Source organism: Oncorhynchus nerka, linkage group LG5, assembly GCF_034236695.1.
Source record: "Oncorhynchus nerka isolate Pitt River linkage group LG5, Oner_Uvic_2.0, whole genome shotgun sequence".
Lineage (NCBI taxonomy): Eukaryota > Metazoa > Chordata > Actinopteri > Salmoniformes > Salmonidae > Oncorhynchus > Oncorhynchus nerka.
The window spans coordinates 24,130,105-24,155,792 of NC_088400.1; the positions used below are offsets into that span (position 1 = coordinate 24,130,105).

At 42.3% G+C, this 25,688-nt stretch overlaps 1 protein-coding gene across 2 annotated transcripts; it reads right to left on the reverse strand.

Annotated features, from left to right (window-relative positions):
• Positions 1-1,994: 1,994 nt before the first annotated feature.
• atoh8 (atonal bHLH transcription factor 8) lies at positions 1,995-9,825 on the reverse strand. 2 transcript variants are annotated; one of them, XM_029659441.2, is made up of 4 exons: positions 9,608-9,825; positions 8,768-9,450; positions 7,620-7,811; positions 1,995-2,752 (listed from the first exon to the last, which is right to left on the reverse strand). In XM_029659441.2, the coding sequence occupies exons 2-4, from the start codon at positions 9,446-9,448 to the stop codon at positions 2,747-2,749; spliced, it is 879 nt and encodes a 292-aa protein (XP_029515301.1). In that variant the 5' UTR covers positions 9,449-9,450; positions 9,608-9,825; the 3' UTR covers positions 1,995-2,746. The 2 variants fall into 2 exon arrangements, with proteins under 2 accessions (XP_029515301.1, XP_029515300.1); XM_029659440.2 differs by having other exon boundaries at positions 8,768-9,824.
• Positions 9,826-25,688: the final 15,863 nt, after the last annotated feature.

The following is a 25,688-nucleotide window of genomic DNA, read 5'->3' on the forward strand; positions in this document are numbered from 1 at the left end:
CCTAACCGGTCATGCTGGAGGATGTTGCAGGCAGCAGAACGTTCTCCACGGCGTCTCCAGACTGTCACGTCTGTCACATGTGCTCTGTGTGAACCTGCTTTCATCTGTGAAGAGCACAGGGCGCCAGTGGTGAATTTGCCAATCTTGGTGTTCTCTGGCAAATGCCAAATGTCCTGCATGGTGTTGGGCTGTAAGCACAACCCCCACCTGTGGATGTCGGGCCCTCATACCACCCTCATGGAGTCTGTTTCTGACCGTTTGAGCAGACACATGCACATTTGTGGCCTGCTGGAGGTCATTTTGCAGGGCTGGCAGTGCTCCTCCTGCTCCTCCTTGCACAAAGGCGGAGGTAGCGGTCCTGCTGCTGGGTTGTTGCCCTCCTACGGCCTCCTCCACGTCTCCTGATGTACTGACCTGTCTCCTGGTAGCGCCTCCATGCTCTGGACACTACGCTGACAGACACAGCAAACCTTCTTGCCACAGCTCGCATTGATGTCCCATCCTGGATGAGCTGCACTACCTGAGCCACTTGTGTGGGTTGTGGACTCCGTCTCATGCTACCACTAGAGTAAAAGCACTGCCAGCATTGAAAAGTGACCAAAACATCAGCCAGGAAGCATAGGAACTGAGAAGTGGTCTCTGGTCACCACCTGCAGAACCACTCCTTTATTGGGGGTGTCTTGCTAATTGCCTATAATTTCCACCTGTTTTCTATTCCATTTGCACAACAGCATGTGAAATTTATTGTCAATCAGTGTTGCTTCCTAAGTAGACAGTTTGATTTCACAGAAGTGTGATTGACTTGGAGTTACATTGTGTTGTTTAAGTGTTCCCTTTATTTTTTTGAGCAGTGTATATTAGGGCTTCAAAAACTTGTTTTCATCATCCCAAACTGTTCTAGCACAGGATTAGTTCTATAGTCGATAATGATTAACATTAGAATTGATGTGTGTGTTTAGGATGTTCGCTCAGGTCAAGTTTTCCCTAGGGTCCCAAACATGTCCCCTTTTATTTCATACATAATGTTCTCTTCATCACGATGGGAATATTCAGTGTAATTTATTTTTTAAGAGAGCACATTGTTAAACTATCTTTAAAATGGAACATTAATAAATTAAATCTACACATTCAACAATGTGTTGGTTTTGTATATTTTCACTGTTTTCAGATGAGATTGATTCCTGGCCGCCACAGCTTGCTTTCCATTTGCTCTGCCTCTTTTTTTCCAGACAGACAGAAGTTGTATATACAGGATACTGGTGTTTCCTCTCCGGCTCCAGACCCAATTTTAAGGACTGTAAAAGCCTGAACGGTTTCCAGCTTCCAAAGCTTAGCAACGCTAGAAGAAAACAGATTGTCAGGGAAAGCAATGTGCTCGGGTAAATACCTTGAAAACCAGGTTTTCCTGTTTCTAATGTTGTTAGATATACTATTCATTTATATAAAATATATACTATTAATTCAAATTATCCTCTGTATGAGAAGTGAAAGTTAAGTACTTATTTTCTTGATAATACAGCACATGGGCCCTTTATTACAGGATAATTCAGTTAATCTATTAGAATATATTTGCAATTACATCGTGTTCCCTTTTAGAAAAGTAAGTTATTTTAATATTTGTAACTTGTTAATGTAAAGTAAGTACTTTGTTGAAAAGGCACAAGGTCATGTAATGCAGAACCTCATTCAATCCTCTCTGTTGACATTTGGATCCAGTATCCTATGCAAATAGACTATACAAATTACCATTACACATTTTTAAGCTGTCACCAAATTCTATTAAATTAATCTACACGAGGTAGATAGAAAATGAAATGACGTTCTTTCATGATCCTAGTCATAATTACAACTTTGTTTTGAGGGAAGCTTGACAGCCGCTATAAGCTGTTTAAAGGTGTAGCGTGTGATTGTTGTGTGAGATTTAGGTTGGCAGTACTTGAGATAATGATTTAAAGATGTTAGAGGTGTTTAATGATCATGCATATCCATTCAAATAAATTAACAACAGTTCCTTTATTTTTGGTTAAAAAGTGCTTGATTAGCACACAACAGTCAGAGACTTGTCATTAAATGTGTCAATCTGGGATATTTTAAAATACTGATCTCAGGTAGCAGACAATAACCCATGTAACTTAATTCATATTTCAACACATAAAAACAGTTGCTGAATAAAATACCATTGCTATGTCATTTTAAGTTATCTTGTAATCAAATATATGTTACCAGCGCTTTCACTAGTTAGCTTCCATCAAGCAGAAATTACCAATCATACTATAAAGAAAAACAACAACCTGTATGTCATTGAAAAGGCATCGCGGTTCATAGTTGAATAAAACTGTTATAATCACTGTTATGAATGGTTATAGTCACTGCTGTCTCTGCTTCCAATTGTCATATGATTGAACAATCTGATTTCATCCACCAGACATGTTTTCTTGTTTGCTTAAAGAACATCAATGCTGTCTCCCACGTTTAACTGTTCAAACATCAACCGAATGAGATTCATTCCAACTCACCACGGGCAGAAACATATCCATAACTGGAGATTCTTGATATTTCTGCTAGCTCAACAGGTATCAAGTAGGCCTATGAAATTAGGTCCATCATACTGTATGTCCAAGTGACTTGGTTGTAGTCTCCCCCAGGAGTGACCTTGAATAACCTCAATAACAGAGCTGTAAAGAATTTATTTTGTTCAAGGGCCTTGTTATAAAGCCTGGCTCACGCCACCGATGCTGTGAGAATTTTACTCCTATAAAAGACAAAAAAGAATGTATCAGGCATTGAAAACACAATCTCTTGTGGGTGCATATCAAGAGGTGGTGAGATGCGTACAAATAGAACTGTAAAAATAAAGCATGCAAATCCGATGACTTCATAGGTGCAGAGTTGTCTATGTAAATACAAGGGGTAGAAGAATATAACCCATACCAGTAAAGGAACTGCTTGGTCAGATCAGATGTAGCATACAACTGAGTAGGACACAACAACATTCTTTCTCCCTCTCTTTAGCGTTGGATGCAAACCAACCAAAATATTTTCCTTAATGTGTCTACAAAAAAGACAGCTCCTTCTTCCCCATCTTTAACACATGGTAGGGAATTGTAACATTTGTTTATGACTTGATGTTTGTTTGTTGAAGACTTGACTTTCAAAACTCTCTGATTCCATTTCCATTAATTTGTTTTCCAAATACTTCTGAAAATAGGTCTTCCAGTTTGCATGTGAATATCCACAAAACAGTGATTTAAATAACATGTTGATAAAATGTGAAAGATAAAGTATTAATTAAGTGCTAGATTTGAAATGTTATTGAAAAGAGTTCCAACAAGTAGACAATAAGGTAATTCAGAGCAGAGTGCAGGGCTTTAAGCAAGCGCAGGAATAAGTTCTAAATGTCTTTAATAAGTATGCATTGGGAAAAAGGTTTTTTATCCCCTCGAAAGTTTCCCCTTAGACTCACTGGCTCTCTCTGACAAAGGGATTTCTTTCTTTCACAGAGCCCACCCCTCTCTCCCTCTCTCTCCCTCCCTCTCTTTCCCCGGCCTCTGTAACAGCTGCTGCTCAGTGCTGTATCCTGAGAGAGTGATGATCAGTGTATTTTTTTTTTCAAAGTGTTTTTTTGGAACAGATGGCCAGGGGAGAACTGGGGAATGTGCCAGTACCGCACTGGGGAATGTGCCAATTCCTGTAGCGAGTGAGTTCTCTGGGCCCCAGCTCGCGTGCCTTCACCCTGCCCTCTGCCCTGAGTGGCGCCAGCAGGACTTCCCAACTAGCGTTACGAACATCTGGTGTCTGGGACTGCCAGGAAAACAACCGCTCAGCTATTGAATGTGCTTCATGCTAGGGAAACACATTAGCTCCCAGTGAGGAAGAGAGAGCTAGAGGGAGCAGAGAACTGGGAGTGCAGGGAAAAGTTGTATGCATGTAATTATGCTGGATATGTAATCTATGAACAAACACCTAATTCATCATTATGTTATATTAGACAAGTTTTTTTATCTTTAAGAAAAGTGTTTAAATGTTTGCATCAACTTTGATGTAATTTGCGATTTTACAAAATGTATAGATTACAGTAGTTATTTTAAGTGAAAAACAACTTGTTTACAGTTTTTAAGTTCAGGGTAATCAACCTATTGTGTGATGTTACTATGTTATGTTATGGGTTTTGGCAATAGGTGAGTTGCTAAATGACATTTAAAACATTAAATTACAGATATGACTAAACGTGTGTTTAAAATGTAGATTAGATTGTTTTATTTAACCTTGATTTAACTACACAATTATAGATTAAATTAGATTCATTTATAATGTCGTTTCACCATGAAAGATGGGAGGAAAAGGGGGGGAATGGATGAGAGGGTGAAAGAAGAATCTGGAGAATAAATGAGAGCGATTAAGTGACAGAGGAGAAGAATGACAGGGGACAGATGAAGAACTGGGAGGAGAAGAGGACTGATGGGACAGTTTGAAGAACTGGGGGAGGAGAGGACTGACAAGACAGATGAAGAACTGGGAGGAAGAGAGGACTGATGGGACAGATGAAGAACTGGAGGAGAGGACTGACAGGGGACAGATTAAGAACTGGAAGGACAGTAATTGATAGATCAGTGTGAAGAAGTTAATGTGTAAATGAACGTTCTCCATACTTGGGTCTCATCCATGCATTAAAAAAGCTTGTTGATTTATAGAGAGGCCATGGAGATGTGTGGATCCAGAAGAGAGCTGGAGGAAGTTCAGCCTCAGTTTACATGACTCCCAGTGTCATAAAACACAAAGGCATCAATCACCCCTTTTATTCATCAGGGGCACTTTTTATTCTGTTCTGGACAAAAAACTGGCAAAACACCCAGTTCCCTTTCAAACACGAGTTGATGATGATTTAATTGAATGGGATCCTTAGTAGGCAAAGGAATGCCCGTCTTAATTGGAGAGTGTATTCTTCCCTCTTTTGTTGTCATTATTGTTAGAAATACCATCCCTCTGTCTGTCACATTGCCCCATGTTTTTCTATTTGCAGCTTCCTGATCAGTCAAAGGGAAGTTTTCACTGTATTGCATTAGTAGATAGGGCAGATCTGCCGGTTTTGACTAGCAGGTTAGGGGAACTTACGCAGCAGGTTATCTTCCGGATACAAATGCCCAAATGATTGGAATAATTGACCTATAGAAATCAGGGCATTAAAATCAAACTGTGTTTTAACTAATAGAAACATCACCATGTGAAGATATTTGTAAATATGAATGCATATATTATAGGTACTTCGTTTTATTAGTTGTATTAGTAGTTGTAGCAGTAATTTTATTAGTTGTAATAGGAGTTGTAGCAGTAGTTTTATTCGTTGTAATAGTAGTTTTATTAGTTGTTTTAGTAGTTGTATTTTTATTAGTAGTTTTATTAGTTGTAGTTGTATTAGTTGTATTGGTAGTCGTATTCGTAGTTTTATTAGTTGTAGTTGTATTAGTTGTATTAGTAGTTGAAGCAGTAGGTTATATTACTTGCATTAGTAGTTTTAGTTGTATTAGTAGTTTTATTAGTTGTATTGGTAGTTGTATTAGTAGTTTTATTAGTTGTAGCTGTAGTTGTATTAGTAGTTTTATTAGTTGTATTAGTAGTTGTATTAGTTGTATTGGTTGTATTAGTAGTTTTATTAGTTGTATTGGTAGTTGTATTAGTAGTTTTTTTAGTTGTATTGGTAGTTGTATTAGTAGTTTTATTAGTTGTATTAGTAGTTGTAGCAGTAGTTGTATTAGTTGTATTAGTAGTTGTAACAGTAGTTGTATTAGTTGTAACAGTAGTTGTATTAGTTGTAACAGTAGTTGTATTAGTTGTAACAGTAGTGTATTAGTTGTATTAGTAGTTTTATTAGTTGTAGCTGTAGTTTTATTAGTTGTTGTAGCTGTAGTTGTAATAGTTGTATTGGTAGTCGTATTAGTAGTTTTATTAGTTGTAGCTGTAGTTTTATTAGTTGTATTAGTAGTTGTAGCAGTAGTTGTATTAGTTGTATTGGTAGTTGTATTAGTAGTTTTATTAGTTGTAGCTGTAGTTTTATTAGTTGTATTAGTTGTAGCTGTAGTTGTAATAGTTGTATTGGTAGTCGTATTAGTAGTTTTATTAGTTGTAGCTGTAGTTTTATTAGTTGTATTAGTAGTTGTAGCAGTAGTTGTATTGGTAGTTGTATTAGTAGTTTTATTAGTTGTAGCTGTAGTTTTATTAGTTGTATTAGTAGTTGTAGCAGTAGGTTTTATTACTTGTATTAGTAGTTGTAGCAGTAATTTTATTAATTCTATTAGTAGTTGTATTAGTAGTTGTAGCAGTAGTTTTTTAGTTGTAGCAGTAGTTTTATTAGTTGTAGTAGCAGTTGTATTTGTAGTTGTATTAGTTGTATTAGTAGTTGTAGCAGTAGTTGTATTAGTTGTAGTAGCAGTTGTAGCAGTAGTTGTATTAGTTCTATTAGTAGGTGTAGCAGTAGATTTTATTAGTTGTAGTAGTAGTTGTATTAGTTGTATTGGTAGTCGTATTAGTAGTTTTATTAGTTGTAGCTGTAGTTGTAGCTGTAGTTTTATTAGTTGTATTGGTAGTTGTATTAGTTGTATTAGTAGTTGTATTAGTCGTTTTATTAGTTGTATTGGTAGTTGTATTAGTAGTTTTATTAGTTGTATTAGTAGTCGTATTAGTTGTAGCAGTAGTTTTATTAGTTGTAGTAGCAGTTGTAGCAGTAGTTTTATTAGTTCTATTAGTAGGTGTAGCAGTAGATTTTATTAGTTGTAGGCCTATTCGTAGTTGTACAACAACTTTTTATACTGTTAAGATAAGTTGTTTTATTTTCATTCTTATTATTTCATTGTTATTATTATTAGACAGTAGTTGCCATATTATTCTTGTGACTAAGTGTTGTTAGTTTGTTTAGTTATTTTTTTCATTTGGACACTTGAAAATGAGAATGCATGTCAAGAGATTTCATCCTGCAAAATGTCAAATAAAATAAATCAATAATGCGATTCTGCTAAGTTTTCAATGCTATGATGTCATCAATTTACCAGTCCTTCTAAAATGTCTGATAGATTTGTTAGTATGTGACATGACAGTGTAGGAGGAAGGATGTTAAATGAGCAGAAAGAAAACCTCCATTCATGTAGCTTTATTTTAAAGTCAAATATCCATGACCAATGATTGAATTGGCCTTGTATGGTCACCGGTTGCTCTTTATCAACGGCCTTGTTTATAAGCATAGTTGAATCCACTGAAATATGTTTCATGTTATTGATATGCTATATTGCAATAAACACATTTGAAGGAGAAGTTGGCTTTGACTTGGCTTTCCATTCCCTCTCTGTAACTACTGATGCCTCAGAGGCCATGCTCTTCTTTTGATAGCCTTTTAACTTTAAATAAACTTATTGCAATGCCTCAGCAATGTCTCCAAACGTGTGCTTGAATACTTTTCACTTGCAGGAGTCCATTTCCATGTCAATGTCTCACCCCACCTAGTCATTGCAACATGAGGCCTTCAGCCAAAGAAGACATGCACGGGATAAAATCTCAGGCCAGACCGTCGTAGGACAGTAGCCTAAATACTGCATCACCCTCCCTCCTCCTCTTCCCTAGATCCAATTTACCTTTCTCTTCTTGGAGCGTCCCTCGGCCTGCAGGGTGCGGGTGCACTGCTCCACGCACTCTCTGAAGCTCATGTTGCCGTGATCTGGGGTGTAGTCCAGGTCTGCCAGCTGAGCTAGCGACAGGATGTAGTTACAGGCGATTCTTAATATAGCCAGCTTTGACAACTTCTGCCCATAGGAGTAGCAGGGCACCTGTATAGGGTTAACATTTGGTTAGGCTAAGGAGGCCCATCATACTGATATGAGAGGATGGTAGAACCAAGTTGAGGAAGTTTTCAGTTAAGCTACGGTATGCATGCTCTTTAGATACAATTGCCGGTGTCAGGTGATGTCATGTGACAGTTTTCCAACATATCTTTCCAAGTGCCAAAACAGCTGGTAATGACATGACCCAGTAAAAATGGTTCACAACAACTTCTCTAATTTAGTTTTCAAAGGATAGATATTCCATGTTGGTTTTGGTCAACTAAGAGTTAGTTTGATTTGATATTGATATTTCATAGTACACCTACAAGTATCAGACCAACTGGACTACCTGGAGTGTGAAGAGCTTTGTCATTAAGAAGCCTGTTCCCTGTTTCATATGCATTTGACATATTTTTCTGTCATTGTGAGAGGTGTCATGTGGATATGATTTTCACTGATATTTTGATTGCATATAAATGACATGAATAGACTATTACATAGGCCTGCAGAAGGGGAACATGTTTTTGGGGGGCCAGACAAATAATTGTGTATGTAGAACAGAATAAGAATCAGAGTGACAATTCAACTGTTTGGACTGACATGTCTTACAGACTGTTCTTTCTCATATCTTTAATGTAGCAAACTGAGCACATATTTTTAACATAATGTCAATAATACCAAATTGTAAATTGTTGACACTAAAATTAATTTAATAAACTATCTATAGAAGGGGCCATAAAATTTATACTCAAGTGGGATATATTAGCCTACATTCATACTCAAGTATGATATATTATGATGACATTCACAGTTATTTTAATAATTTCCATATCTCCATACAGTGGCATACTGAAATGGGCATTTAAGTGCAAAAAGTTACTCGGAGTTCAGCATGAACATCACATTTTGAACAAGAGGCGTCATTGTACGGATAGTTTGTTTAGTGAATTCAGTGTTAATACCTGCTTTCTCAGCGCCTCAAAGGCTGCACTGATGGTATGCACCCGGGTCCTCTCTCTGGCATTCGCCAGTAGCCTCCGTGTCTGCTGAACGGCTTTGATCTCAGTGACGACGCCAGACGTTTCTCCTAGCCGTTTCTTTGGCGATTCAACCGGGTCGCTGCTATTGATGTAGGCTGTCTGAGAGGCTGAGGAGAGGGACTTCTCAGAGCGCTGGCACAGGACGATCCGGGACTGTAATGTGTGATCAGTCCCAAATGACTGTTGATGGCCATAACTTGTAACATGCGGGAATGTGCTGAGAAAAGAGTCTCTGCTTGTCGGTGTTGACTCGGATAAAGGCTGTGGCTGTGATGATGGGAGCTTCCCAGTAACTGTTGATGGTAAAGCATTTATCCTCATGTCAAGAGCAGTATTCGGGTTTCCAGATGAAGTAATGGATTTCTCCACAGATAGAACTGAACCAGGGTCCTGTAGTCTTTTTTGGACAATGTTTCTACATGTCTCTTCCATCAGTTCCCCCATAGAATCGTCGTCCATTATTGAATCGTATTGGAACTGTTTGACTTCATCACTGGTGACTCGTTTGGGGTCCCGACCTTTCCGTTTAAACTTTTTATTACCAGTTGAATCCTTTGCATTGATTGTCTTCCAGCCATCGCTGAGTAGATGTGGATTCCTCATTTCTACACAAAAAAAGGCACTATTGAAAACCGACAGCACTGCCTTAATTAATATCGCGAAAAAGTACAATAATATTATATTGTAACTTAATCAATAAAATATAGCCAGACAAATCACTATGCAATGTACCACTCTGATTACAAGCATCGACAGGCTTACTTTAAATAACTCAAATAAAGAATAGACCGCATGTGCAGGCGCGTGTTTCTCCCGTGGATTCCGCGTCTTCTGGAGCCATCAAAATTGGCAGCATTTTTTGTGAATGTGCTCTGAGTTTCATCTGTTTTAGTTTTGCCTCAGTTTTACATAGAAGCCCTTGTCGGTGAGATAAGTCGCCACGCCGCCGACAGCGAGAGACCGCCCAAAATATCTCTCGCCGTGCGTAATAACATATTAAACCATTGATTACGCGCATGGCTACTTGGTGACTTTTATGGACATGCCAACAGAAGGACAATTATAATTGCATTTCAATAATTATCGTCATAAATTCAGTTTAATAACAACTTTTTTAAATTATATCACAATCTGTATGACTTACAACTTAGGTCTAGGCTATAGGCCTCCTAGAGCTGGGGAGCATACCCATCATATTCTTTGTGGTCTTCATTTAGCAAGCAAAACTTGTAGCTAAGTGCACTATGGTGCACATGGTAACCGCTAACAGTGTAACATAGACTTTTTTGATGTGTCTAGATAGCAAAGAAAGATTTTGTACAGGGCAGACAACGGGGGACAGTACAGGAAAAATCCACCCAAAACCACTCATTCCTATAATTTACAGTGTTACATAACACTAACATGTTATAACAATATTTTTTGTGAACACATTTTTCATTTGGTCGTTATAATAAGTTTGGTAGCAAAAAAATCGTGGAAATCTGTTGTTAGCTAAATCGACTACAAAACCCACAATGCAATGCCCTCTCTATGGGCTGGCAAACGTAGCTACAAAATAATACCAAAGTCAATATCAGCATGTGAAGTAGCTAGTTATCTCTAAAATCGCCTAAACAAACTGCACTATCAATTTAGGGGACTACGATCTCACTATGTTCAACCTGCAGATATATGTTCCTCGCCGAATGTAGTCTGACATTCGCAAAGGTAATGCAATGCACCCTGGACTGATGAGGCACACAGAGAGGAGAAATGTGTTAGACCCTCTGTTAAATTACAAATTTTTCGTGATGGGAATATCGGATTCGAGAGAAGACAACCTCCCGCGTTATGACATCGGCCAGTATTGACTATGTATGATATACGTTTTCGCGATCTTAAAGTCGTATTCTTATTAACTTCAAGTGTAGTGAGAGCGGCTTTATCGCAATCATAAACTATCAAACACATGGTTTGATGACATTCCATTCGCTCCGTTCCAGACATTTTTATGAGCTGCCCTCCCCTCAGCAGCCTCCATTGTAACACTATATATACAAAAGTATGTGGACACCCCTTCAAATGAGTGGATTTAGCTATTTCAGCCACACCCGTTGCTGACAGGTGTATAAAATCGAGGACAGAGCCATGCATTACTTTTCTTTCTAACAAGTCAGTTCCTCAAATTTCTGCCCTGCTAGAGCTGTCCCGGTCAACTGTAAGTGCTGTTATTGTGAAGTGGAAACATCTAGGAGCAGCAACGGCTCAACCGCAAAGTGGTAGGCCACACAAGCTCACAGAACTGGACCACTGAGTGCTGAAGCTTGTAGTGCGTAAAAATCACCTGTCCTCGGTTACAACACTTACTACCAAGGTCCAAACTCCCTCTGAAAGCAACGTCGGGAGCTTTGTCGGGAGTGTCATGAAATGGGTTTCCATGGCCAAACAGCCACACACAAGCCTAAGATCACCATGCGCAATGCCAAGGGTCGGCTGGAGTGGTGCCAAGCTTGCCGCCATTGGACTCTGGAGCAGTGGAAATGCATTCTCTGGAGTGATGTGCTTTACCATCTGGCAGTCTGACTGACAAATCTGGGTTTGGCAGATGCCAGGAGAACGCTACCTCCCCAAATGCATAGTACCAACTAAGAGCGTCTGCTAAATGACTTAAATGTAATGTAAATGTAATGTTTGGTGGAGGAGGAATAATGGTCTGGGGCTGTTTTTCATGGTTCGGGCTAGGCCCTTTAGTTCCAGTGAAGGGAAATCTCAGCGCTACAACATAATGATATTCTAGACGATTCAGTGCTTCCAACTTTGTGGCAACAGTTTGGGGAAGGCCCTTTCCTGTTAGAGGAAGACAATGACCCCGTGCACAAAGCGAGGTCCATACAAAAATGGTTTGTCGAGATCGGTGTGGAAGAACTTGACTGGCCTGCACAGTGCCCTAACCTCAACCCCATCGAACACCTTTGGGATGAATTGGAACGTCGACTGCAAGCCACGCCTAATCACCCAACATCAGTACACAACTTCACTAATACTCTTGTGGCTGAATGGAATCAAGTCCCTGCAGCAATGTTCCAACATCTAGTGGAAAGCTTTCCTAGAAGAGTGGAGACTGTTATAGCGGCAAAGGAGAGACCAACTCATGGGTCTTCCAAGATGGCGTAGCAGTCGGACGTGTTTCTTTGTCTTCTCTTGTCCCGTCCTTTACCTTTACACCGGATCATCGCAGCTAGCTGCTATCCGAGTGGCTACTCCTGGCTAACGTCTCTGTCCCGAAGCAAGCATCAGTTAGCCTGGAGCTAGCCTCGTGCTAGGCCCATCTCCCGGCTAGCAAAAGAGGTCAACCAGCCAATTCTTTGGCTACAATACCTCTTTTGCCAATTGGCCTGGACCCTTTACTACCAATCCATCACGACTGGTCTGCCGATGTAACCGGCCAAGGTGGTCTCAATAGGCTCTTCCGTTGGGATGTCGCCGGATGCCCATCTGCTATCCCCGGCCCGCTAGCTGTCTGAATCGCCGTGTCTCTAGCTCGCCTAGCGTAGCAGCGACTACAGTATTGTCTCCCTGATTCATCTAGTGCTACTCATTGGATCCTATGATCACTCGGCTACACATGCCTCTCCCTAATGTCAATATGCCTTGTCTATTGCTGTTTTGGTTAGTGATTATTGTCTTATTTCACTGTAGTGCCCCTAGCCCTGCCCAATATGCCTTAGATAGCCCTTTTGTTCCACCACCCACACATGCGGTGACCTCACCTGGCTTGACTGGTGCCTCTAGAGACAAAACCTCTCTCATCATCACTCAATGCCTAGGTTTACCTCCACTGTACTCACATCCTACCATACCCTTGTATGTACATTATGCCTTGAATCTAACGCACTAGACGACCAGTTCTTATAGCCTTTAGCCGTATCCTTATCCTACTACTCCTCTGTTCCTCTGGTGATGTAGAGGTTAATCCAGGCCCTGCAGCCCCCAGCACCACTGCCGTTCCCCAGGCACTCTCATTTGTTGACTTCTGTAACCGTACAAGCCTTGGTTTCATGCATGTTAACATTAGAAGCCTCCTCCCTAAGTTTGTTTTATTCACTGCTTTAGCACACTCCACAAACCCTGATGTCCTAGCCGTGTCTGGATCATGGCTTAGGAAGGCCACCAAAAATCCTGAAATTTCCATCCCTAACTATAACGTCTTCCCACAAGATAGAACTGCCAAAGGAGGCGGAGTTGCAATCTACTGTAGAGATAGCTTGCAGAGTTTTGTCATACTATCCAGGTCTGTGCCTAAACAATTCAAGCGTCCACTTTTTTTAAATCCACCTTTCCAGAAACAAGTCTCTCACAGTTGCTGCTTGTTATAAACCCCCTTTAGCCCCCAGCTGTGCCCAGGACATCATATGTGAATTAATTGCCCCACATCTATCTTCAGAGTTCGTACTGTTAGGTGACCTAAACTGGGATATGCTTAACACCCCGGCCGCCCTACAATCTAAGCTAGATTCCCTCAATCTCACACAAATTATTAAGGAACCTACCAGGTACAACCGTAAATATGTAACCATGGGCACCCTCTTAGATATCATCCTGACCAACTTGCCCTCTAAAAACACCTCTGTTGTCTTCAACCTGGATCTCAGCAATCACTGCCTCATTGCCTGTGTGCGTGATGGGTCCGCGGTCAAACGACCACCCTCCATCACTGTCAAACGCTCCCTAAAACACTTCAGCGAGCAGGCCTTTCTAATCGACCTGGCCCGGGTATCCTGGAAGGATATTGACCTCATCCCGTCAGTAGAGGATGCCTGGTTGCTCTTTAAAAGTGCTTTCCTCGCCATCTTTAATAAGCATGCCCCATTCAGAAAATGTAGAACTAACAACAGATATAGCCCTTGGTTCACTCCAGACTTGACTGCCCTTGACCAGCACAAAAACATCCTGAGGCGTTCTGCATTAGCATCAAATAGCCCCCGCGATATGGAACTTTTCAGGGAAGTCAGGAACCAATATACTCAGTCAGTTAGGAAAGCTAAGGCTAGCTTTTTCAAACAGAAATTTGCATCCTGTAGCACTAATTCCAAAAAGTTTTGGGACACTAAAGTCCATGGAGAATAAGAGCACCTCCTCCCAGCTGCCCACTGCACTGAAATACTTTCACCACCGATAAATCTACGATAATCGATCATTTCAATAAGCATGTTTCTACGGCTGGCCATGCTTTCCACCTGGCTACCCCTAGCCCGGCCAGCACCCCCTGCAGCAACTTGCCCAAACCCATCCAGCTTCTACACCAAAATCCAGACAGCTGATGTTCTGAAAGAACTGCAAAATCTGGATCCATACAAATCAGCTGGGCTAGACAATCTGGACCCTCTCTTTCTTAAATTATCCGCTAAAATTGTTGCAACCGCTATTACCAGCCTGTTCAATCTCTCTTTCGTATCGTCTGATATCCCCAAAGATTGGAAAGCTGCCGCGGTCATCCCCCTCTTCGCTGGGGGAGACACTCTACACGACTGTTATAGACCTATAACTATCCTGCCCTACCTTTTCTAAGATCACCGACCATTTCGAATCCCACCGTACCTTCTCCACTATGCAGTCTGGTTTCCGAGCTGGTCATGGGTGCACCTCAGCCACGCTCAAGGTCCTAAACGATACCATAACCGCCATCAATAAAAGACAGTACTGTGCAGCCGTTTTCATCGACCTGGCCAAGGCATTCGACTGTCAATCACCGCATTCTTATCGGCAGACTTAATAGCCTTGGTTTCTCAAATGACTGCCTCGTCTGGTTCACCAACTACTTCTCAGATAGAGTTCAGTGTGTCAAATCAGAGGGCCTGTTTTCCGTACCTCTGGCAGTCTCTATGGGGGTGCCACAGGGTTCAATTCTTGGGCCGACTCTTTTCTATGTATATATATATATGATGTCGCTCTTGCTGCTGGTGATTCTCTGATCCACCTCTACGCAGACGACACCATTTTGTATACATCTGGCCCTTCTTTGGACACTGTGTTAACAAACCTCTAAACAAGCTTCAATGCCATACAACACTCCTTCCGTGGCCTCCAACTGGTTTTAAATGCTAGTAAAACTAAATGCATGCTCTTCAACCGATTGTTGCCCGCACCCGTCCACCCGACTAGCATCACTACTCTGGACGGTTCTGACTTAGAATATGTGGACAACTACAAATACCTAGGTGTCTGGTTAGACTGTGAACTCTCCTTCCAGACTCACATTAAGCATCTCCAATCCTAAATTAAATCTAGAATCGGCTTCCTATTTCGCAACAAAGCCTCCTTCCCTCATGCTGCCAAACATACCCTCGTAAAACTGACTATCCTACCGATCCTTGACTTCGGCGATGTCATTTACAAAATAGCCTCCAACACTCTACTCTGCAAACTGGATGTAGTCTATCACAGTGCCTTCTATTTTGTCACCAAAGCCCCATATACTATCCACCACTACGACAGTGGTATGCTCTAGTTGGCTGGCCCTCACTACATATTCGTCGCCAAACCCACTGGCTCCAGTTCATCTATAAGTCTTTGCTAGGTAAATCCCGCCTTATCTCAGCGCACTGGTCACCATAGCAACACCCACCTGTAGCACGCGCTCCAGCAGATATATTTCACTGGTCATCCCCAAAGCCAACACTTCCTTTGGCCACCTTTCCTTCCAGTTCTCTGCTGCCAATGACTGGAATGAATTGAAAAAAATCACTGAAGTTGGAGTCTTATATCTCCCTCTCTAACTTTCAGCATCAGCTGTCAGAGCAGCTTACCGATCACTGTACCTGTACACAGCCAATCTGTAAATAGCACACCCAACTACCTCATCCCCATATTGTTATTTATCCTCTTGCTCTTTTGCACCTCAGTATCTCTACTTGCACATCATCATCTGCACATCTATCACTCCAGTGTTAAAACTAAATTGTAATTATTTCGCCTCTTTGGCCTATTTATTGCCTTACCTCCCAACTCTTCTACATTTGCACACACTGTACATATAATTTTCTATTGTGTTATTGACTGTACGTTTTTTTGTGTAACTGTGTTGTTGTTTTTGTTCCAATGCTTTGCTTTATCTTGGCCAGGTCGCAGTTGTAAATGAGAATTTGTTCTCAACTGGCCCACCTGGTTAAATAAAGGTGAAATAAATCAATAAAATAAAAACTCCATATTAATGCCCATGATTGGTAATGAGATGTTCGATGAACATGTGTCCACAACTTTTGGTCATGTGGTGTATGTTATACCCACCTAATTTTTTCCTGCTTGAACGGCAATAGCTCAGATACACATGAAAACATGAAATTACCCAGGGAATAGGTAGAACATCGCTCAGAGATGCACAAAAACAATGGAACATTCAAAATGGGTGAACCTTTACTTTAAGTACTATGGAAGAAGTTAGTACAATGCTGCCACCTACTGCAGAAGAACACAAACAAATCAAATTTTATTGGTCACATACACATGTTTAGCAGATGTTATTGCGGGTGTAGCGAAATGCTTGTGTTTCTAGCTACAACAGTGCAGTAATATCTAACAATTCACAACAATACACACAAACCTAAAAGTAAAATAATGGAATTAAGGAATATATAAATATTAGGATGAGTGGCATAAACTAAAATACAGTAGAATAGAATACAGTATATACATATGAGATGAGTAAAGCAAAAATATGTAAACATTATTAAAGTGACTAGTGTTCCATTAAAGTGGCCAGTGATTTCAAGTCTATGTATATAGGGCAGCAGCCTCTAAGGTGCAGGGTTACGTAACGGAGTGGAAGCCACCTATTTATGGCTATTTAACATGGCCTTGAGATAGAAGCTGTTTTTCAGTCTCTCGGTTCCAGCTTTGATGCACCTGTACTGACCTCGCCTTCTGGATGATAGCAGGGTGAACAGGCAGTGGCTCGGGTGGTTGATGATATTTTTGACCTTCCTGTGACATCGGGTGCTGTAGGTGTCCTGGGGGGCAGGTAGTTGGGCAGACCGCATCACCCTCTGGAGAGCATGCAGTTGGCGTACCAGGCGGTGATACAGCCCAACAGGATGCTCTCAATTATACATCTGTAAAAGTTTGTCAGGGTTTAAGGTGCCAAGCCAAATTTCTTGAGCCTCCTGATATTGAAGAGGCGCTGTTGCGCCTCCTTCACCACACTGTCTGTGTGGGTGGACCATTTCAGATCGTCAGTGATGTGTAAGCCGAGAAACTTGAAGATTTCCACCTGCTCCACTGCGGTCCCGTCGATGTGGATAGGGGCGTGCTCCCTCTGCTGTTTCCTGAAGTCCACGATCAGCTCCTTTGTTTTGTCGACATTGAGTGAGAGGTTATTCTCCTGACACCACACTACCAGGGCCCTCACCTCCTCCCTGTAGGCTGTCACCTCATTGTTGGTAAGCAGGTCTACTACTGTCATGGGTGAATAGGGAGTACAGAAAGGGGCTGAGCACGCACCCTTGTGGGGTTCCTGTGTTGAGGATCAGCAAAGTTGGGGTCTTGTTTCCTACCTTCACCACCTGGAGGAGGCCCTTCAAGAAGTCCAGGATCCAGTTGCAGAGGGCAGGGTTCAGACCCAGGGCCCCGAGCTTATTGATGAGTTGGATGGTACTATGGTGTTGAATGCTGAGCTATAGTCAATGAACAGCATTCTTACATAGGTATTCCTCTTGTCCAGCTGGGATAGGGCAGTGTGTAGTGCGATGGTGATTGCATTGTCTGTGGATCTATTGGGGCGGTAAGCAAATTGAAGTGAGTCTAAGGTGTCAGGTAAGGTAAGGTGATATGATCCTTAACTAGCCTCTCAAAGCATTTCATGATGACAGAAGTGAGTGCTAGGGGGCGCTAGTAATTTAGTTCAGTTACATTTGTTTCTTGGGTACAGGAACAATGGTGGACATCTTGAAGCAAGTGGGGACAGCAGACTAGGATAGGGTGAGATTGAATATGTCCGTAAACACTTCAGCCAGCTGGTCAGCACATGCTTTGAGTATGTGGCTAGGGATGCCGTCTGGGCTGGCAGCCTTGCGACGGTTAACACGCTTAAATGTCTTACTCACATTGGCCACAGAGAAGGAGAGTCCACAGTCCTTGGTAGCAGGCTGCTTTGGTGTCTCTGTGTTATCCTCAATGTGGGTGAAGAAGGTGTTTAGCTTGTCCGGAAGTCACTCTCATGTAGGCCCTTTCTGCCTAAAATGTGAATGTCATATTTGAAGGTATTACTAAATAGATCAGTTGGTTGGTACACACACAGAAGTTCAAAAAATATTTGGAACAAATACAGCCTTTCATGTAATCCAAGATAACTATTTAATACATAAAAAATGTAGGCAGTGACCTTATATATAGACAGGCTTTAATGTTATAAACATTTTCGGGAGTAAAGAGATACAAACAGGCTTGGGCTCTTCTTTATTTTCTATTTAACACAAAGGCCTCCAGTTGTTCCTGGGCAGAGTGCCAGCCGCTGAGCGACCTGCTGCTGCTTCCTCCTGATATTAAATTCCTCTGGCATGTACTCTGCCCTGGCTGACGCCAGGCCGCCACCAGGTCTCAAGAGTAAATATTTCCAGCTGACACTGTTGCTGTGCTGCTCTGGTGAGGTAATTCATACTTTTTTGTAAGGATCGTACAGTTAAAATATAGTTTTCATCATACTCATTTGGAGGCACATCTGTTTTGTTCATTTGTTTTCCTCTTTCCAACAAATACTATATTAACTGTTACTTTGTCACATTACACTGAATTATCTTTTATTGGACAATTGATGAACAGGAGTGGATCTTGAACCAGCATTACAAAGTGTCATAAAGGTCAAGACCACTTGGCAGACAGAGGTTGAAATAAACTTAAAGTTGGCTATTATGTCTCACTTTTTTGACCATGAGATTACCTTCTTAAAAATACATCATTTTCGTTTTTAATACTGAAAGAATATATTGTGGCGTTTACGGGGTTCCCGATCTTATAACATTACTAGCTTAAAGAACAAATGAATGGAGAGAGAATCATAGTTAATGCCAACAGCCATTTTAATGTTACACTGCACAAGGTAATGGGGAGCTGCACAAAACAACCTAACTAGCCATACCGTATCTCACAGTCCAGAGGGAAGTATCCCCCCAGAGAGATAATCACGAGAGAGCCAAATGGGGCTCTCCCCACTAGTCATATCCACACTAATTCGGGGATATTAACCACTCAAAGTTGGCCTTAGTGGGAGTGACCTACTCTGGCCCGTGGTTTGCCCACCCTACCCCAGAAGGGTCGCTACAATATTTATTCAACATAACGTTTATGAACGCAGATTGGTTCTTGGTTTGGTTCTGCTAATTTATAATGCTACTGCTGCAGAGATAGGTTGACTAGACTCAACAAAATAACCTGATAAGGCTTGTGGCGGTATTTATTTGAGAGGGTTAAAGATAAAGATTTTGTTCGGGCGCCAGGCAGGTATTAACCATGCCGAAAGGAAAAGAGTAGAATAAGAGAGTACCACTACCAGACCCACACACATCAGCAGAAGAGACTGCCTAGAGTGTAGCCTGAGGGCCCTGGGATTGTGGTGTCAGGAAAATAACCTTGCACTCAATGTCGACAAAACAAAGGAGCTGATCGTGGACTTCAGGAAACAGCAGAGGGAGCACGCCCCTATCCACATCGATGGGACCGCAGTGGAGCAGGTGGAAATCTTCAAGTTTCTCGGCGTACACATCACTGACGATCTGAAATGGTCCACCCACACAGACAGTGTGGTGAAGAAGGCGCAACAGCGCCTCTTCAATATTAGGAGGCTCAAGAAATTTGGCTTAGCACCTTAAACCCTGACAAACTTTTACAAATGTATAATTGAGAGCATCCTGTTGGGCTGTATCACCGCCTGGTACGCCAACTACATGCTCTCCAGAGGGTGGTGCGATCTGCCCAACTACCTGCCCCCCAGGACACCTACAGCACCCGATGTCACAGGAAGGTCAAAAATATCATCAACCACCCGAGCCACTGCCTGTTCACCCTGCTATCATCCAGAAGGCGAGGTCAGTACAGGTGCATCAAAGCTGGAACCGAGAGACTGAAAAACAGCTTCTATCTCAAGGCCATGTTAAATAGCCATCAATAGGTGGCTTCCACTCAGTTACGTAACCCTGCACCTTAGAGGCTGCTGCCCTATATACATAGACTTGAAATCACTGGCCACTTTAATGGAACACTAGTCACTTTAATAATGTTTACATATTTTTGCTTTACTCATCTCATATGTATATACTGTATTCTATTCTACTGTATTTTAGTTTATGCCACTCATCCTAATATTTATATATTCCTTAATTCCATTATTTTACTTTTAGGTTTGTGTGTATTGTTGTGAATTGTTAGATATTACTGCACTGTTGTAGCTAGAAACACAAGCATTTCGCTACACCCGCAATAACATCTGCTAAACATGTGTATGTGACCAATAAAATTTGATTTGTTTGTGTTCTTCTGCAGTAGGTGGCAGCATTGTACTAACTTCTTCCATAGTACTTAAAGTAAAGGTTCACCCATTTTGAATGTTCCATTGTTTTTGTGCATCTCTGAGCGATGTTCTACCTATTCCCTGGGTAATTTCATGTTTTCATGTGTATCTGAGCTATTGCCGTTCAAGCAGGCAAAAATTAGGTGGGTATAACATACACTACATGACCAAAAGTTGTGGACACATGTTCATCGAACATCTCATTACCAATCATGGGCATTAATATGGAGTTTTTATTTTATTTATTTATTTCACCTTTATTTAACCAGGTGGGCCAGTTGAGAACAAATTCTCATTTACAACTGCGACCTGGCCAAGATAAAGCAAAGCAGTGGAACAAAAACAACAACACGGTTACCCCAAAAAATGTTGAGTCAATAACACAATAGAAAATTCTGTGTACAGTGTGTGCAAATGTATAAGAGTAGGGAGGTAAGGCAATAAATAGGCCAAAGAGGCGAAATAATTACAATTTAGTTTTAACACTGGAGTGATAGATGTGCAAATGATGATGTGCAAGTAGAGATACTGAGGTGCAAAAGAGCAAGAGGATAAATAGCAATATGGGGATGAGGTAGTTGGGTGTGCTATTTACAGATTGGCTGTGTACAGGTACAGTGGTCGGTAAAATACTCTGACAGCTGATGCTGAAAGTTAGAGAGGGAGATATAAGACTCCAACTTCAGTGATTTTTGCAATTCATTCCAGTCATTGGCAGCAGAGAACTGGAAGGAAAGGCGGCCAAAGGAAGTGTTGGCTTTGGGGATGACCAGTGAAATATATCTGCTGGAGCGCGTGCTACAGGTGGGTGTTGCTATGGTGACCAGTGCGCTGAGATAAGGCGGGGATTTACCTAGCAAAGACTTATAGATGAACTGAAGCCAGTGGGTTTGGCGACAAATATGTAGTGAGGGCCAGCCAACTAGAGCATACCACTGTCGTAGTGGTGGATAGTATATGGGGCTTTGATGACAAAATAGATGGCACTGTGATAGACTACATCCAGTTTGCAGAGTAGAGTGTTGGAGGCTATTTTCTAAATGACATCGCCGAAGTCAAGGATCGGTAGGATAGTCAGTTTTACGAGGGTATGTTTAGCAGCATGAGGGAAGGAGACTTTGTTGCAAAATAGGAAGCCGATTCTAGATTTCATTTAGGATTGGAGATGCTTAATGTGAGTCTGGAAGGAGAGTTCACAGACACCTAGGTATTTGTAGTTCTCCACATATTCTAAGTCAGAACCGTCCAGAGTAGTGATGCTAGTCGGGCGGGCGGGTGCGGGCAACAATAGGTTGAAGAACATGCATTTAGTTTTACTAGCATTTAAAACCAGTTGGAGGCCACAGAAGGAGTGTTGTATGGCATTGAAGCTTGTTTAGAGGTTTGTTAACACAGTGTCCAAAGAAGGGCCAGATGTATACAGAATGGTGTCGTCTGCGTAGAGGTGGATCAGAGAATCACCAGCGGCAAGAGCGACATCATTGATATATACAGAGAAAAGAGTCGGCCCAAGAATTGAACCCTGTGGCACCCCCATAGAGACTGCCAGAGGTACGGACAACAGGCCCTCTGATTTGACACACTGAACTCTATCTGAGAAGTATTTGGTGAACCAGACGAGGCAGTCATTTGAGAAAACAAGGCTATTAAGTCTGCCGATAAGAATGCGATGATTGACAGAGTCTAATACCTTGGCCAGGTCGATGAAAGCGGCTGCACAGTACTGTCTTTTATTGATGGCGGTTATGGTATCGTTTAGGACCTTGAGCGTGGCTGAGGTGCACCCATGACCAGCTCGGAAACCAGACTGCATAGTGGAGAAGGTACGGTGGGATTCGAAATGGTCGGTGATCTGTTTGTTAAATTGGCTTTCGAAGACCTTAGAAAAGGTAGGGCAGGATGGTTATAGGTCTATAACAGTTGTGTAGAGTGTCTCCCCCTTCATAGACACAAAGGCCTTAAAAATGTCCACAATCTTCTCGGCCACATGTCATTAGTACACCACACCTCAATACAGTTCAAATAACAATACACAACTTACAAGCAACCTCACTTTTAACTAAAATGTCCACCCAAATACTTGTGGCAGGGCAATAATAGTCCAGCTCTAATGAACTTCAATGGGAATTGCATTTGAAAAATAGAACGTCTGGTTGCAGGGGAAAGCACTGGAAAATAGCGGGGAGAGAAAGAGAACAAGAGAGATCTTAGCTGTGGTCTTTAGGCGTGCCGGTGTCCTGTCTGACCGTTTGATAGTTTGTTGGTTTGTATGTCAAAGCTTGGCAACAATGTTGCTACTAATCCATGCGATCCATAACCGGTGCGGTCCCAAACGATAACAACCACGACCTAGAACTGTCACACCGATGATGGAGTTAAATACTTTATAAACTACACACGGTGAAGATAAACCAAATTTCTGCAGCATAGCACACACAATCAAACTGTCGCGCCAACCAAGAGCTCCTCCCCAAAGAGCTGAAAAAGCTGTCTTTATTTCCTCCTTCCTTACTGCTGATGCTCTCTTAAAGTGGCAGTGCACGGTGAAGAATCCGTGCAGGATTTCGCCACACTCCTCCCCCCATGAAAAAACAAAGCCTGTAGAAACAGAGAGGATGTAGGCTTTGTTCATGTTCCTGCTACACAAATCCAGGGAAGTCCTCATCATTAGAGTCCTCCACGAAGAGGTCCTGCAGGTGTTGCTTTTGCCTGCGATCCAGCTCTTCTGCCGTAGGGTAGCAGGGCTTTAGGTCAACAACATGCACTGTCCTGACATCTTCCCCAGTGTCCTCCAAACAGAGCAAGTAATTCACTGGTCCCAACTGCTGCACTACACGGTATGGACCTTTCCATCTCAAAGCTAGCTTGGCAGTGAACTTCTTAGACGCCTTTGACAGATGATGTGACATGTGGCATCAAACGCTGGGCAGTCAAGTGAAACATTCAAACTTTGCAAGACTCTGTCCATCGGGACCTTTTAGTGGTCTTCCCAGGTGGAGTTCGGCAGGAGTGACCCCAGAAGTCTCCTGCACGGCAGAGTTCAGTGCAAAGTGAAATTCCGGAAGATGCTGATCCCACCTTGTGTGCTGATCCCCCACGAATGAAGCAATCATCACCTTCAGGGTTCGGTTTACCCTCTTGGTCAGGTTGGTCTGAGGATGGTAGGCTGTGGTCAGCTTGGCAATTACACCCCAGTAGGTACAGAGCTCTTTGTAGATTCCTGATATGAACTGCGGACCTCGGTCAGAGAGGATTTGGTCTGGAATCCCGAATCTGGTAAAGGCCTCCCTTCGCAGAATTAGAGCAATGGCGGATGCAGTGGCTTTGCGGAGGGGAAACCACTCCACCCAGTGTGTGTAGTAGTCCACTACCACCAATAAAAATTCATTTCGGGTCCCCTGGCTGGGAGGAAAAGGTCCCATGAGGTCAATTTCCAACATTTAATTTGGATGGTTCACCACGGTCTGCTGCATTTTCCCGGCAGGTCTGCCATTGTCTGGTTTGTATTTCTGGCAGACTTCACACTGCTGTACAAACTTCCGGGTATCAACCCACATGCCTGGCCAGTAAACCACCTCGTAGTCTTCGATAACTCTTAAAAACTCCAAGATGGCCACTCATGGCATTAGCATGATAAACTTGGATTATCTGGTCACTCAATGTAGAGGGAATGAAGACATGATAATGGGTGCTGCATATTCCATCTCCTCTTGGAGTTTTTCGATACACTTTATCCTGAATTATGCCATACTTATCATTGAAGTGACTCTTGGAGTCTTCTTCAGACAGACTCTTGTGGATCGCCATGATGGCAGCATCCTTCTGCTGTGCTCTCCGTACACTCTCATCATCCAGAGGAAAGGAATCATCCAGACATTTAGCGGTAGTATAAGTACTGCACAAGGGAGGACAAACATTGTCAGTCTCTGTAATCCGAGAAAGGGCATCTGGTACAACGTTCAGTTTTCCTTTGCGATACTCAATGATGAAGTCAAACTTCTGCAGTCTGATAGATCAGCGAATAACACGGCTGTTGGTCTTGCCTGATGCCAGAACCCACTGCAGAGCAGCGTGGTCTGTGACAACGGTGAAGATCTTCACCTCCAAGTAGTAGCTCCATTTCTCCAAAGCCCAGACCACAGCGAGGCACTACCTTTCAATCATTGAATAATTCCTCTCGGCTGAATTAAGGGTGTGACTTGCATAAGCTAGACCTTCTTCTGTTCCAAGTCCTGTTTGTTTAGCCAAGACTGCTCCAAGTCCAGTTTGACTTGCATCCGTGTACACAATGAAATGAACATTCAGGTTAGGATGTCCAAGCACTGGAGGAGTAATAAGACTTGAGTGCTTCAAATGCACAGGGGTCCATTGGAATTTCACAACTTTCTTCTTAAGGTGGTTGAGGGGTTCGGCGACCTTTGAGAAGTCAGGCACAAACCTGTGGTACCATCCAGCCATACCCAGAAACCGCTGAAGGGATGTGGGAATTGTGAATTCCTGCACGGCTGCAACTTAATACCTTCAGCATTAACCACATGACCAAGGAACTTGAGTTCTGGCAGACAGAAACAACACTTCAAGTTCAAGGTCAAACCTGCAGCCTTTAGTCTGTCGAAGACGGACTGTATGTCTTGCAGATGATCCGCGACAGAGGAGGAGTAGATTATGATGTCATCCAGATACACAAGACAATTTCTACCCCTCAGATCTCCCAGGACAGTCTCCATCAACCTTTGGAAGGTTGCTGGAGCATTCTTCAAACCAAAAGACATGACTTTGAAGGAGTACAAACCAGCAGGGGTGACAAAGGCAGTCTTGTCCTGACTAGCGGGATCCATTGACACCTGCCAATAGCCACTGTTCAGATCCAGATTACTAAAGATGGATGCTCCTGCCAGAGATTCCAGTATGTCATTTATTTTTGATAGAGGGTAAGCATCGCTTTCTGTTATGGCATTCGGCTTCCTGTAGTCCACACAGAATCGATATCCACCATCTTTCTTAGGAATCAGGACAACCGGAGAAGCCCACCCGGAAAAAGAAGGTTCCACAATTCCATTATCCAACATGCTTTTGAGCTGTTCATTGAGAATTGCCAGTTTGGTAGGGGACAGCCTGTAGGGACGCTGCTTAATGGGGACCTCATGCCGGGTATAGATTTTGTGTTTGAATACGGTTGTATGGCCGAGTGTAAGAGTACAGACCTCACTGTTCATGTCCAACATCTGGGAGAGCTAACACCTTTCATCATCCGACAGACATGCCTGTTCCACCGCTTGTTTGATGTAGAAATCAGCATCAGGT

Excerpts from the sequence above, each read along its gene's own strand:
- atoh8 (XM_029659441.2), bottom strand. The coding sequence starts at position 9,448 with ATGAGGAATCCACATCTACTCAGCGATGGCTGGAAGACAATCAATGCA. Across the intron at positions 7,812-8,767 it reads TTGAGGCGCTGAGAAAGCAG|GTGCCCTGCTACTCCTATGG; the intron begins GTATTAACACTG and ends AACCCTATACAG.